This window comes from Branchiostoma floridae, chromosome 15, assembly GCF_000003815.2.
Source record: "Branchiostoma floridae strain S238N-H82 chromosome 15, Bfl_VNyyK, whole genome shotgun sequence".
Lineage (NCBI taxonomy): Eukaryota > Metazoa > Chordata > Leptocardii > Amphioxiformes > Branchiostomatidae > Branchiostoma > Branchiostoma floridae.
In genome coordinates, this window is record NC_049993.1 from 7695804 (window position 1) to 7711917 (window position 16114).

A 16114-nucleotide genomic window follows, 5' to 3' on the forward strand; every position below is an offset into this window, starting at 1 on the left:
AAATGGTCTCTACATAGAGCTATTCTCCCACTTATTCTAGGTAGCATGCACATCAGGTGAGCAACAACAGCCAGGATTCAAACTCCCTACCTTTTGGTCTAGAGGCAGGGTCAATGACCACTGGACTATACACACTATATGATTATATGATTATATAGCCTGGGTACCATCCGGATAGTAGTTTGCTCCTACGTTCGCTTCTGCTATCCATCTGGAGATGTGCGTATTCAAACCGTTTGGCGGTAACGTCAGTTAATGAGCGAATCTAGGAATAGGTTCTAGAGCGCTTGTTCGATGATAACAGGCCTCCCACGAGCGGGCGGAGGGCTTGTCCGGTGTTGGAACGTCTGTTCGAACGAGCACTTGAATCCATTCCATATTTCGCTCATGTGTAGGGACCAATCAGCGCCTGCTTCCAAAATTTGGACGATTCCAGACGTTAAGATGGTCCGCGTTCCCAGACGGAAACACAGAGAAGCGACTGTATATAGTATATAATGAACACCGGAGCAAACTCCTTTCCAGATTATACCCAGGCTAAATTATACAGTGATGTCTCATAAATTTCACGTATAGCCAACAGAAGAAATTTACTAATTTTGTTCCCTCTTACTTTCACTCCAGCTGTTGTTGGAGGCACCAGACGACATCTTCTCCTTCCAGTTCAACCCTTCTGATCCCAACATCATCGCCGGCGGCTGTATCAACGGTCAGGTGGTTCTGTGGGACATCTCTCAGTACTTTGACAGGCTGAAGAACCCACGGTCAGGTGGCAAACTCAAGCAGAACTCCATGAATGCTTTGGTAAGAATGGAAGGCCTGGCGGATGCCAATTTCTTTTGTCTTCAATACTTATTGTTTTTCAATGTGTTTGAATAAAAATGTAGGCATTACCAAAGCTCACAATTGGGAAGGGCACATTGTCTTAAATGTCAACAATCAGTATCTTCATTTTTTTCTTCCAAAAGTTTGAAGATGATGAGGATAAAGCGAGTGATGCAGTCATAATCTGCTGATGCTTCAGTTATACGTTGTTATTCTCATTTTCCTTTGTACACCTTCTAGCAATTCACAGGAATAATGCACAAGCCACTCCTTCATAAACAATGTCTCAATGTCTCATGAGGTACAATTATGATCATTGCATTTTAGATTGTGGGTACATCTTTAGCATAACCTCCCATTTTTGTTTCATCCAGCCTGGCTTTGAAGATGAGAATGCCCTGGCCATCCCAATTATCCGCTACTGTGCCGTGTCGTCTATAGAGAACAGTCATCACCTGTCCATCACAGACATACAGTGGATCCCCGATCATTTTGAGGTAAACTCCTGCTCTTACCATCGCCCCCTGGCAGAATTGCATGGTATTGCACCAATGGATGGAACCTAGCCAGTATTATTAGCTTGCCTTTCCCTTCCTAACAGAAGATTAGATAAACTGCGAAGTAACAATTCTCAATGAGGAACTTGGCCAACTCCTACCATCTGTCAGATGACCTACATGTAGGTTATTGTGATTTAAATTTTAAAGCAGTAGAACAGTTATCTATGTTGATTGTGTTGGAACAAAGTCTTAACCAACATAATAATACTTTGCAAATGAAATAATTGACATTATGTACTGGATATGGGATTCTTTTTTACTTTTGTTCTTTGTCTCATAACTGAATCTGTCTAGTGCAGTTTTTCTCATTTTCCTTCCAACACAATTTCTCATCCATTTCACCCCTCCCCCCATCTCCAGATCAACAGATATGGCCTCCCAGTGTACAACAAGCACGGCGACTGCAGCCAGATCCTGACGTGTGCAGGGGACAGCTGTGTCATGGTGTGGGACACCCGGGCTCCTAAAGTCACCCTCAATCCCCTGGAGGCAAAGAAACAGGAAGCTGCCCACCCCCTGGGCACCCCTGCGACTTTCAAACACCTGGATCTGTCCTGGAAACCGGTTCTCAAGGTACAGTGTACCTCTCTCTACTTTTAGTCTGTGGTTATGAATGAGAATGAAAAAAAAACAATTTAAGAAAAAAAAAAGACAACAATTGTGCTACCAGCCTGACAGTATGACCCCATATGCATGATTGTACATACAAAGGTAATGCAATAGATTATTTGCATTGATTGCATTGTATCTAACAGGTTGCTGTTGTTGTTGTTGTTGTTGTCTCCCAGGTGTCCCTGCCAAAACCTGACACCAACGGGGAGTTTGCCCCCCTCAAAGTCAGCATCAAGGAGAGACAAGGTGACAAGGCACATGGTAGGACGTCTCAGTCTCTTACTGTTCACACACAGGGCACATTGTAAGACTTCTTACTGTTCGCACACAGGGAACATGGTAAGACTCCTTACTGTTAGCACACAGGGCACACGGTAAGACTTCTTACTGTTAGCACACAGGGCACACGGTAAGACATCTCAGTCTCTTACAGTTCGCACAGTCATTTCTAATGTGACAAGGCACATTGTGAGACTTCTTACAGTTCATACACAAGGCACATGGTAAGAATTCGCAGTCTCTTATTATACACACAAAGACATCCCCAGTTATTGTTCAACATGTGTATAGATACCCAGTGAGCTGTAGGTTGTTAGATAACCGTTTCAGCACCAAGGAAAGACCCCGTTGACATTTCCCATCATCACAAATCTACAGCAAAAGCCCATGTTACCCGAGTGTTCGAACAGGACTATGCTAAGTATATGTTCAGATGAAAATGTAGCCTCTTTGTTAACCATTTCAGCACCAAGGAAAGACCCCGACGACAATTCCAATCACAAAACAATTACTGTAAATGCATTTAAGTTCGCGGAGATTTAATTTCGCGGGAGCGGGAGAATGGACTTTTCCCGGTGGTTTTAATTTCGCGGTAGCACCATGCACTGTAGTCTCTTGCTGTTCGCGGTGGTTTTCAATTCGCGGTGAAGCAGCCGCCGCGAAAACCGCGAACATTAATCCACCGCAAAAGTTTCTGCATTTACAGTATTGCAAAGGATATGATCAATATCTTTACAGTATTTGCTCATTAGCGTGACCTTCATACAGTACAACTGACAACCCCACAGATATCCAACAGGTTGATCTAACTGCCGTTGACTTGTGTTCTCCAGTTCAGAAGCAGATTGAGCAGATGGAGAGGGAGGCGATGGGAGGAGGGATGAGGAGAGAGAGCACCATGGGAGGGTTTGGGCGGTCTCGCTCAGCTAAGGACCAGAAACCTCTGGAAGGGGTCACCACCAAGTTTTATGTCTCAACTGAGGTACATGTTTTTATTTGTTTATTTATAGTAAATATATAAGAATATCAGAATATGATTTAAATCAATGCCTGAGTATCCCTCCCCCACTTCTGGGACCGCATTATTAAGAAGTTGCTCTGGCTGTTAACGTTTATTTATTTAACAACTACTGCATATGTATATATTGCTCCTTTACATTTAAGACCGCATTGAAAATTTGGAAAACTATCACTGTATATATATATATATATATATATGTAAATATTTGGCGTTTGTTATCGCATTTGTAAGCAGCGATACATATTGCTGTTACATAATGTGAACCGCCAAATCACCGAAACTTCGGTGGATATAAAGCTGTAGTTGTGTAAAAAGAGTATCTTTACTCAATATCATTGCACAAGTTTGTTAATGATATGTATTTGAATTGATAGTTGGTAGAGTGATATCTGCAAGGATTGAGTGCTACAAGAAATTAAATTCTCACTTCTTCCACATCCTTGTGTTTGTGCAGGACGGAGAGGTGGCGTATGCAGACATGAAGATCGAGAAGGATCAAGACTCTGGGAAACTCACAAGTACGTTGAGGAGTTAATGATGGGACATCATTTTTTACAAATCAAAGACTAATAAAGAAATAAGTAGTGCTAGTTCACCTTTGTAAAAACAGGGATATCAAGTCTATGCTCAGTGGTTTCATATTTCAATATTCATAAAATGTGTTTGAGAACCACTGTCTGTTGTCTTGATATCCCTAAGTACCCTGTTTCGAAAAACAGTGGATTTAGGTTACCCTGCAGATAAAGGTTAACAGCAGTTAGTATTACTTCTTTGATCCTTTTCACACAGATCCCAAGCCTTCCTGGTTAAAGGTAAGATACAGACTGGCATGGTACATGCACGGACTTAACGCGTCCCAACCCTCCCCCAGAGTCGACAAATTATGATGATTCTTGAAATAGTTGAACTGTAATTTCCAGTACCAAAATTGGACTCACCCAAATTTTCGACTGCACAGCATCAGTCTTTGTCAAGGAATGAACAATCCACTGCTGTCATGACGTCACGTTATGCAGATAGAACACGTGACTCAGTAAGCAGTGGATTATAGGTTGCAGGGAGTCTATGGCCCAATTTTGGTGTTGGAAATTACAGTTCAACTATTTCAAGAATGACTTGTACCAACACAGATGAACTTTCAAGTTAAACTGATGATGATGATTATGAAAGTTAGACTTGTGTTACATCTTTCCCCCCAGATCCCAAGCCTTCCTGGTACAGCGCCCTTCATGGCGGCCCTGTTCACACCCTGCAGAGGTCCTTCTTCTTCAGGAACATCATCCTCTGTGTCGGGGGCTGGACTTTCTCCATCTTAAAGGAGGAGAATCAAGTATGGAATTTCTATTCCTTCATAAACATCACTTTCATAATTCTATCACATGAGGGAACATGGCGAACTTCCATTTGGTATCAGCCAAAAACAGGCTGCAGAATCCTCAATATGATGAGGGGGCAGCCTCAAACAAAAGAAGAAGAAGAACATTCATGACTTGTCGTGATTCAAATCCCAAAATCAACCTAGACATTCATCTTCCCAGCCCCAATTCACATACTACATATCAGTACAATCCATCCAGAGGCTCTAAAGTTATGCAGACCACAAATCTCAGAAACATAAACATACAGACACATAGACACACCAGAAACAATACACAATTTTTTATGGAAATAACTTAAAGTACTGTAAGCTGAGTGTTGTACATTTCACAAAATTGACAATGTCCATCAGCTGTCACGTAACAAGTAAACTCTAAGATGAAATCTACCGGGTTGATAAAGGGACAGAGTGCACCTCGAAAGCTTCCCAAGCTATATTCTTTAGTTATGTGTATATTTTGTGTAAATTTCTGTCAAAAATTGACCCCACCCTTTCCATCCCCCCCAGTTGGGCCCCCTCCTGTCCTCCTGCTGTTCCCAGAAGAAGTACACGGCGGCCCACTGGTCCCCCACCCGGCCGGGCGTGTTCTTCATCGCCACGGAGGAGGGGAACGTGGAGGTGTGGGACCTCCTGGACAAGACCCACGAACCCACGCTGACACAGAACATCACAGCCTGCAGCATCACGCGCATCTTCCCCTGGCAGATCTCAAGTGAGTTGCAGGCCCACTGGTTTATCGGCTCCTGAGCATTCATCTTTTGATTCAATATTGTTGCTTATGGGTGTATCTTGCAGTACGTTGGTGTTCAATTCAATTTGTGTTAACCTTGAGTATCATACAAAACGTACAATGCATTGTGACTAGAAAGACAAGAAAACAAACAAGGCTTAAAAAGATTTTTCTCTGTCAAATTGCTTGGCTGCAGAAACTCAGCTATCGCACTGCAACTTCAGTGAAATACCTTTCCGAGATAAGGGACCAAAATCTAGAGACTGCTCAGCACCATGGCCTTCCAACTGTTGTGTAGACACAAGCTCTTAAAACAGCTTTTCAATGAACTTGATTAAGAAAGATGTTGCACAGGTTGAACTGTTATCACTTTTTCTTGTGCCCAAGAATACCAGCTGAGGCTATTTTTCAGAAATATCCCAACCTTTAAATGTTTGCTGCCCTGTGTAGGTAAGCAGCAGCTGCTGGCCGTATCTGATGACATGGGTACATTACACATCCTGGAGGTGCCGTGGAACCTGCGACATCCATCCTCCAATGAGGTGAGCAGAAACAGTCATTTTGGACAAGAAACTTAAAGGTGGTCTAAGAAAAGCTTGGGGTTGCCTGGGTGCCATCCGATTACTACCTGGCACTCAGGCAATGCTTGAGGTGGTGTGGGATAATACATATTTTGGTGGTTGTTAAATTAGTTATCTTCCCTTGCATACTCAATACTTCATTAAATCTTATTGAGAATGCCAGGGTACATGTTAATCAAAAGTGACAGCATATACAAATGTAAAAGAGCAAGCAAAAGTTAATGTAAAATTCTTCAAGGTTAACATGATTGTGTATTGCATACATGTGCACATTAGTAAATATTTCACTTCAAACTAGAGCTTCTTCAAAGTACTATAATACAATGGGCTGTTAAGATCCTGGATGTTGATTAGGCCATGTTGATTTGATTATATGGATGACATCCTCCGGGAACTCCAAAACTGATGCGAGCGAGCGAATAAAAAAAAAGTTTGGCCAAAAAAAAAGTTGTCTTCAGTATGAAATCAAAGTGGCCAGGAAGGCTGAACATAGGACTAAACACACATAGTATGGTATACCATGATCCTCTGGACCTGAATTTTCTGTACTGGTACCTCCCCCAACCAACAATAGATTTTTTTCTTTCCTTTCTTTCACATCTTATTCTTTGACTTTAGATTCATTTTGGCATTCTATATATGGCATTATTTATCTGTTTTCTGATACTTTTTTTCGATCTACGGAATATTTGTGCTCAATTTACAGCTGCTTTGCACAATTCAATGTGTGGTCGAAAACTTTTTTTTTTTGTGGAAATGGCCGAAAATTGGTACGAGCGCGGATGTCATCCATATAATCAAATCAACGTGGCCTTACTAGTAATATAATCTTTTTGTCTTTTCTTCTCCTACCCAGGCCACAAGTATCGAGAACTACTTTGAGCGGGAAGAGAAGAGGCTGGAGTACTATGTGGACAGGCTGTTGTTCAGGGAGAAGGAGAAGAGAGATATCGATGCAGAAGAACAGCGAATCAAGAATGTAAGGAACCCATTATCTGTTGTAGTAACCAGTAGATACAGTAGATCTAGTCATACATGAAGGTAACTAATTGTCTTCAGCTGGACTTTGTTTCCTATTGGACATCCAAAAAAAATTGTCTTCATTCATAGTTAGGGTACAAAAGACCAATTTCTCCCAGATCACTTCAGTGTCACTGAGGAAGGATAGTGGATTCTATCTGAAACGTCTGACAGTTTCCAAAGTCATATCCAGTTGCTTGAGTAACTACTTTTTGGCAAATCATAGGCAACTAATTTCATCTTCACAGTACATATACATAGTGATATAAAAAGGATCATTGCAATTTTTCTGATACATGTATTTATGAGCTGCATAAAATGATGATGCATTGCATTTTTTCTCTCACAACTAGCAGAGTGAAAGTGGAGCCGGTGTAATTCAGAAACAAATATGTTAACTCAAGATACTTTCTCTTGCCTATGTCATTTTAATGGCAGTCCCAAAATATCATATCTGTAAAGGTTACATATATCATAATTATATAGATATTGACTGGCTGTTCCATCCATTAGGCCCCACCCCCTGCAGAGGAGAATGAGGAGCAGGTTCAAGAGAAGATGAGAAGAGAATATGAGGCGTATCTGCAACTGGAGAACGAGCTGCTAATTTCACTGGGGGTCAAACAGGAAGAGGATGAGCCTCTGCCTGAGAAGTGAAGCATGGCTTCTTCATGGCTATTAGAGCTGATTTGTGAAAACTACTGTCTAAATTTCACTGAAACATCATCCTCCTATGCAGGGACATCCAACAGCCAAACCGCCTTTCTGGATGTACCCTGCTTTCTCATCTGTCACTCTTAGTTCCTGTGGACGTCCCCCCACAAATTAGCTGTCAGCCAATCAGAGAATAGGCCTTTTAGCTTTGAAAAGGGGTCTTGCATATATAAGGGTAAGCTCATTAATGATTATAAGCAGGGCGGTTAGGAACTAAGGGTGACAGTTGAGACAGCAGGGTACATCCAGACAGGCAGTTTCGCCGTTGGATGTCCCTGCGTAGGAGGATGTGAAACGTGACACATTCCCATTTGGGCTTGTAGCTCGTCTGGGGTATTGCGTTTTTGTATAGATTTATAAGGTTGATGTTTTAGGACACTTGTTGGGGCTTGTTTGGATTGCATTGTAGAGAATATGGACATCTAATAATTTGTATATATTGTACAAGAAAGTGTATGTAGTTTATCTATGTTGTCCAATGTCACCTAATTGATGTAAAATTTGGCACTATATGAAGCCACTATACCTGAATATTGTTGATCATATTAAAGGCTGATTTTTATATGAAAATGAGGTTATGGAAATGTTATCATACATGTACACCATTAAACTTTGAAAAAAAATTTTTGGTGACCATTTAGTTCTTTGTATACATTTCATCAAGGATTAATGTGCATCCTTATGAAAAAAATACATTACACACTTTCCCTGTAAATAAAGTTGCTCCAAAAGCTATACTCAACTCTGCTTCCTCAGTAACTCAAACCAAGGTGGTTTAAGATGAATTGAACCAAACAAATGGCAATGGCAAAAATAAAACAAGCACTGGCAACTCTTAACAAGACTGGAAAGTAAAATAACATTAATTTTCAAACTGAGCATAGTCCTAAGTTACACATTTCTTCCTCCACGGCCAACATTCTTTATACAACTCCATCAAAACATTCATATGTTCAACCTCTCTCTTTATTTCACTTGTCCATTTCTAGTCAGAAGAGACATCCTAAATTGGCCTCTGGCACAATACTGCATTAATATTAGTCATCAACACTGTCTAAATCACGGACTTAGTACTCTTTCCAATGGGGTAATAAAAGGTTACATCAAGCAGGGTCTTGTGCTCTGCACAGACATCAACAAAGGATTAAAAAAGATCATTAATCATCATCCATTTGGATCCATTGATCTGAAGTCAAACATTTCATGTTGTACTGAAATTGTAATTTTTCTTGCTTACTTCCCCCTTCTAAAAATACATGGAACAAGTTGGTTGATTGTCACTTCAGGCTCTCTTCATACAACAGCACATTAAAATTACACAAAGTGATAAAATGGCACTGTATTCATTCACTACTTAAATCCAACAATACAACATCGGTAATAGTCATAATCACAGTTATATAAAAATGCCTAAACCATTCTACAACTTCCAGTGTGCCATTATTGGTTCTACTGTTTCAACTTTCTTAGCTGAATGAAGATCATGATCAGTTCTTCCAGACTTCATTCTGGGTTAGAAAAAGACTTGTCCTCAGTAGTACCAAAATCACCACATCTAACTTGGCAAGACATTTTGTGAACAACCATTCTGGTCATGGAAGCTTTCTGTAACTTAAGAAGTTTCTGGAGAAATAAATGTATTCACATTGTATATGTATGTTTTGGTGCATTTGTGTACATGGCAGGCATCAACTGATTGCTCCATACAATGTAACTTCTGGGACTATTTTGAGCTCTTCTTTTTTTTCAAATACTAATAAAAAGTATTATTGGGGGAAAGTTTGTGACAACTCATTAAAATCAGCCTATGATGAAATACAAATTGAAGATTTCTACAATCTTGACAGGTACATGTATGTCTTACATGGCACAAGTGACTTTGGGTTCTTCAAATAGTAGTACAAATAGGATAATGCTCTTGTCAGGATTGTATTGTCAGCATACATGTGTGAAATAAATGTACACAAATGAAAATTCAGGCAATGATATTAAAATTGAAAGCCAGGCTGCAAGATTACATGTAAGCTATCTGCAAGTACATCAATAAGTATCAGTTTAAAAAATTAAAAGACAAATATAAAGATGTCATAGACATCATTTCAGTTAACAGTTTTGTGGTATTCTATTTTCAAATGTCAGGGGGGGCAGTCTAGAGAAATTCTCTTTGTTCTACTTTCTTATCAAAGGTATTGGTATCATTATCAATGTAATCTTTTCTTTATAAAAAAATATCAGAAAAGGAATACTTCTCAATGTCTATCATCAAATCTTATTTGAAAAAGTATGACTTGGAAACAAAAAAATGGAATGTTCCTTAGGTCTTGCTTGTATCCATGTACATGTAAAGGACAAGGTTTTGGGTGGTTATATGAGGGTGTTGTTCAAGTTGGTTGGACAGTAACAGTATCACAGTGGTTTGGCTGTACAATCTGACACTTCAGATTTTTGTGTAAAACTTCTCTCTTCAAAAAATAAACTTAAGACGGTTTGAGTAAAATTCCAGTTCATGCAACAGACGACAATCAAAAAAGCAATCAAGATTTTTTGTCATAATGTCTTTGGAATGCATCTTTGGGAGTCACACTCGATGTCACTTAAAATGAGCATGAAATGGTCATAATAATAGTCCATACGTGTACAACAAAGCAGCATACTTATCAATAACTGCAGCAAATACTACACGGCACTTTACTGACTCTACATTGACATAACTTACAAAAGACGATGTCATAGTGGACTCTAAATCATGCAAAAATCCAACTAAACATAGGATCTAAAACAATCCAACGAAGAACTTTTATTCCTCTACAAATCTAGAATTCCACTCTTTTGTGTGTTCCTATACAATCCTTTCATAGATCTACCGTGTTTCGTCCTCATAATTCATATCAGCAACAATTTATACAGCATTAGAGTCCACTAGGAAGTGCATGTATAGAAAGAAGCACATTCGTGTATTTTGGAGATAAACCCAAAGACAAGAAACTTTCGTTTCCAAGCAAACATATACATTAATTGGTGCAGAAGGCAACACCACTTTCTAAAAGTGGCTAGGAATTTGGCTGGTTGCAGCAGAACATTTTTTCCTACCACACATATACGTACACATAACAGCTAATGCTAGTATGGTCACATTTCTAAACCCGGGCCCGGCTGTTTTCAGAAACGAAAATTAGAAATACCTAGAAATGAGCACAAATCATGCCAACCTTTCTTATGTTTTGTGTATTTTGGTGTCTTTGATATCATATTTTTTGTTCCTGAAAGCTGCCCGGTTGGGCCCCAGATTGGAAATGTGATCTAGGCATAAAACAGACAGTAGCTCTCGAACACTGTCCCTCTTGTAAGGCGTAGCTGGTCTACACAAGAAGGCACCTACAGGGTCCAACAGCCACGCGGTACGGAGTGACCGTTACATGGAGGGATTCCCTCGAGTTCGCAGGATGTCAGGTCTGAAGATCTTCAGTCGTATGACCTGTTCTTTTTTCTTGGTCAGGTATTTGATGGCATCCTTGTGTGTGGCCATTGTCAGGTCATAGCCATTGGCCTGTGGAGGTAGATAATAACAACAATCTGGATAAAGTTCAACTGTAGTTTCCAACACTATAAATTGGACATTTTTTACTGCCCTACTTCGAGGGAGTGCCATGGACTTTCTGCAACTTAAGAGAGAGTGATCAGTACTAGAAACCGATCATCGCTACAGGTGAACAGCTACATGTACTCCAACAAAATAAAGAAACATCAAACCTGTAATATTTTGTCCCCTGGATTCAGCCCTGCCCTCGCTGCTGGTCCATCAGGCATAACATTGGTTACAAATATGCCCTGTAGTAAGAAAGCAAGAAAGACCATACTCAAGTACTGTACATGTGAACAATATATCATTGAAGTGCAACATTGACAATGAAACACAGTATTCTTGCATGTAGTATTGTTTTTGGCTTGTGACATTATGTATGTCTGGATATACATGTGTGTGTGTGTGTGTATGTATGTATGCATGTGTGTATATGTGTGTATATGTGAGTGTGTGTGTGTGTCTTTGTGTGTGCATGTTTCTGCCATCTCTGATTATATCGGTGATCAGTGTTGTTGTTATCGTCTCCAAAATAGGCTGCTTTGTCATATCGAGACATGTCTTTTGGTTTGTCTCTCATACATTCTTCAATCAGAAGAAAATACAATTCATTGTCAGACAGTAAAAAAAATGTTAAAGCTTTCGGCAAACCATACCAGTGGCTCAATATCTGAGTCAAAAGTACACAGCAAACAGCAAACACTTGCAGGAATGTGTGCAATGTAAAACATGAATGCCAGATTCTTGCTGTGCCCCGGAGCACCTCTAGTAAACAAACCTGCTTCCTGTACCTGAAAGGAAGGTATGTCAAGTGGCACAACTTGTCAATATGCAAATCATTTAGATCTAAATTTTAATCAAGCACAGAGTAGGAAGAGCATATTCCTGTACATATGGCCATAGTTGGTGCTTATGTAGCATCACAATTGAATGATGATAAGCTGTTAAAAGTAAGCTGATGAAACCTATTGTATTTAAGGTGATAAAAATTTTTTTTGTTGATCCTACGAGAAAACATGACCCGTAACACTGCAACCACAAAATAAATACACATTCCTGAATTCTGACCATTTGTGGTTGCAGTGGTTGCAATAGGGTCTAACACAGCATGCCTTATAATAGTTATGTACCTACATTTTTGTACCTACATTTTTGTACATTTTTCTACAAAAATCTGAGAACCAATTATTAGTAAATCTTTATGGCAAAAACAAACAAAAAACAGTTGTTGTCCAAGTTGAGTTCTAGGCAAAAATTGATAAGGTGTGATCAGGACATTTGTCATAGAATGCTGTGCAATTTCGTGCCGGCTGAGACAGAACCAACCACTTGGTATCCGCTAATTTTCGCCAGTGTCACTGACGAAAACTAGTGGATACTAGTTAAAGCGTCTGACCAATTCCAAAACCATATCCAGTTGCTTGAGTAACTACTTTTTGGCGTCATATTACCTGGATGTCTAACCTACATCGACGTGACAGGCATAATCATAATATATAAGAAGTGAACCCACCGTGTCATCTGGTGCCCATGGATTTTTGCTGGGGTCCTGGTCGATCCCTCCCCCTATGCTGAACCCCAGCCCTGCAGACCCTCCCACAGGCTCCTTCACAATCTCTATTAGCAGCTGCAGGGGAAAAACAAGCAGTCATGATCAATACATACTCTACTGCACCTGTATAGATAAAGTACTTTAAACCTTGAAATATTCATTTCATTTTTGCAGAAAATAGAAGTCTTGTAGTTTTACAGTACTGCAGAATTTGTTTCAACCACAATCTTTAAAGACTGCTAAAATTAAAGATATCATAATTCATATAGAATATTAACTTATTTTATTATTACATGTATCTTGGAATATCATAATCATATATTCTCTTATATAATGTCCTTGCTATGTAAAACATATGCATCATTCCCCTCCTACCATGAAATAATAAAACCACCACTAAAATGCAATTACAACTATCCAAAACCTTTCTTGGGATTGATTTTTTTGTGAAAACAGGGTTGTACAAAATAGATTCAGAATGTCAGAAACATTCAGGAATATCCTATCTGTTGTTTCATTTGCTTTTTCAGCCCTGTAATTTTGTGCGTACCCTCTCTCTGTCTTATTCTTAAGATTAGTATTGTCCTCACTGCCCCGATCCAACTGGTGAATTGGGACAGAACAAGAGCCAATCAATACACCTGAGTCAGAGCACTGCACATTACCATCACAAGGACTCCCAGCTGATCTCACTTCCTTCCCCTTTCACCTCCCTTTTCCAACGCATAAGGCTATTGACAGTAAAAAATCCTGTTGTTTCACATCAATGAGACAAGGAGGAAGATCATCACTTTCCCCTGATTAAAGGCAGTGGGACAGCTGCCGAAACCAGCGATGAAAAATTAGAATTAGGAAAGCAATATTTTGGGTTGATTTACTTCAGTACCAACACTATAGTAATACCAATGTTCTAGCAGTTTACAGGAAAATCCTAACAATTCCAAGGAAGTTATTTCCTGTTATCCATGTCCTATAAGATCCGTCACGGCCGACACAACAACATAACATTAGCATCGGGTTTCACTCCATCTGCTTACATACAGGTTCCTGTCAGGAAGCATCCTTGTAAGAGGAATTTCAGGTAAACTGAATTCCAATGCAGTGACTGCCTTTAAACTATGGCATTCTAAAACAAATAGTTATCTAGCTGTATAGTATCAGTATACTAAATTACAATGTATCAATCCTTTCCTTTCTAATTCTCTGGTATCAGAAATTAGTAGTACACATGTACCAGTAGTAGGGGGAGGATGCATAAGTGTGGGCCAAATTTGTTGGCTCAAATGGCTGAAGCTATGTAACATGTGTTCATAACATTACAACAGAAGAAGACAAATATCCCAACAGCAGATGTTTTGCTTCTTGTTTCAACTTCATACACTAAGTTACAGTGTCCATCTGTTAGGTCTGAATGTTATATACAAAATCAAGGAGACTGAAATCTGCACTTGTTCGAAATGTCTCTTCAAACTAAAGACGTGGTGGCACTAAGGATTGATTACAACACTGCAATTGGAGTCAGTATGTTCAAGGCAAAGGTTTGGCCCTGTTCTATACATTGAGGTCCCTCCCCCATGAATGTGCTATACACTTCAAAGGATTACAATCTGTACAACATATGGCTTCAGCACTTTTCATTCTGTTTCCTGTCCGCAAGTCAAATGTAAAATGCAGCAATCACACACTGTATCAGGCCATTTTAGACCCATAATTAGCTCGGAAAGGGTGGCAATATATGGCTTTTAAAATTTAATGTTAAAAATATTTTGATGTGTTCAACCACGCAAAGTGTCAAATAACACCAGTGAGTAGGCAGTGCCTGCTGGAACCAATGTGTACTATGCCAAGACTATAAACACATTTTGCATATTATCTCACATTTTGCATATTAACATTAACAAAAAAGGGCAGTTCAAGTTAACTGGTTTTCGAATTAAATTGCCTAAGAACAACAGTAGAGATATGATTCACACTTCCCATGTTCCATATCAATTCCCTAAAGGAAGATTAAAGTTTAAACTTGACACTTGGCCATTGGGTGTTTGAGGCCCCAAAGGGGTAGGGTGCATTTTTTCCAGCCCGGTGACGAAATGATCGCCGCATTGGAAATAAAAGTCTCAAGTCACTGCTCGAAATCCTTGTGTTTTCTCCACCTCTCTCCTAACCCTGGACTTGACCCCAGGACCGTGGGGTCAACACAAAGGGGTGGGGCAGCGGAACTGTCAAAGACTCAGAACCTATGGCCCGGCTTTCTTCCAGCCTCTATTCCCTTCAATTGTACATCATTAGGACTTCTAAGTACTACATAATTTGTAGCGTCTGTGTATAGTAAGACTCTGTGTGGGAAAACGGAAATACCCGAGACAGACGGACAGACGAACTGCACACAAAAATGGACCAGGCCGAGAGCTATAGGGCCAGGCTACGTAGTATGTTTGTGTCATCTTGAGAAGCGATCTCACCCAATCTTACCAACGCTAGCTACTCGCAATCGAAAGTTCGAGACGTTAGATCTTAAAGTGTAAAGGTCTTGAAGACATACAACCCTGGAAATAAGGGGGACAACTCACGCAAGGAATGCCGCCGATCGGAGACCCGGCCGCCATGACGCCCTGATATCACTACCGGAGAAACGCTGTTTTATACCCAGCACCCCCTGCGGCGAGGGTCTTTCAAGGGTTCTACGGGATTCTTGATTCGGGGCAAAATTCTACCATATGTAACCAAGGACATAACTCGCGTAACATTTACTGGTTTCCTGATCCCTGTGACATATTTGTATGGCCTTCAAATTTGCCTAGGGCGAAAAAGACATGTTTTATACCAATGAACAATTTCATAAAACCCTCTGCATACCCTTCAAGCTTCTTCCTCTCCGCTATGTCTGTGGGAGAGGTGTAGCAAGTGCCATTCAATTGCAGTGCCCAATCCATATCTAGCTAGGAGAGGTGATACACAAAAGAAATATTTACACACATAAAAGAAATAATGTATTGAATGATGTATGCGAAACATAATCATTTTAGATTCATTCCATGATTCTCATTCAGTGATGGGTAATGAAAGTTTAGGAAGTAAGGTAAGTACATAATGGAAGTTCAACTCATGGGATAATGGCATTGCCTGCTTTTCGCCGATGAAGGCTTAGTCATTCAGGTAATAACATACACAATGCACAAGTTTCAAGCAACCGGATAAATGTTGTTTACGGCAAGGAGGTCAATCTCCTTGTTTACGGTTAGACCGTTGTCAGATAGCATCC

General features: G+C 40.0%; 2 protein-coding genes across 3 annotated transcripts in view; one reads left to right on the top strand and one right to left on the bottom strand.

Annotated features, from left to right (window-relative positions):
- The window catches only part of LOC118431864 (WD repeat-containing protein 63-like), a 17626-nt gene extending 7690 nt beyond the window's left edge, over positions 1-9936 (top strand). For both annotated transcript variants that reach the window (XM_035843267.1, XM_035843268.1), the window contains exons 11-21: positions 625-804; positions 1200-1322; positions 1746-1958; positions 2174-2258; positions 3110-3258; positions 3752-3815; positions 4497-4627; positions 5183-5387; positions 5856-5947; positions 6843-6965; positions 7520-9936. In XM_035843267.1, coding sequence (XP_035699160.1) covers positions 625-804; positions 1200-1322; positions 1746-1958; positions 2174-2258; positions 3110-3258; positions 3752-3815; positions 4497-4627; positions 5183-5387; positions 5856-5947; positions 6843-6965; positions 7520-7663 — 1509 coding nt within the window. In that variant the 3' untranslated portion in view covers positions 7664-9936. The remainder of the gene's footprint in view (positions 1-624; positions 805-1199; positions 1323-1745; positions 1959-2173; positions 2259-3109; positions 3259-3751; positions 3816-4496; positions 4628-5182; positions 5388-5855; positions 5948-6842; positions 6966-7519) is intronic.
- Positions 8671-15552, bottom strand: LOC118431868 (tax1-binding protein 3-like). The gene is made up of 4 exons (XM_035843275.1): positions 15423-15552; positions 12814-12927; positions 11471-11548; positions 8671-11267 (listed from the first exon to the last, which is right to left on the bottom strand). Exons 1-4 carry the CDS (start codon positions 15456-15458, stop codon positions 11133-11135), a joined length of 363 nt encoding a protein of 120 aa, XP_035699168.1. The 5' UTR covers positions 15459-15552; the 3' UTR covers positions 8671-11132.
- Between the last annotated feature and the right edge of the window lie 562 nt (positions 15553-16114).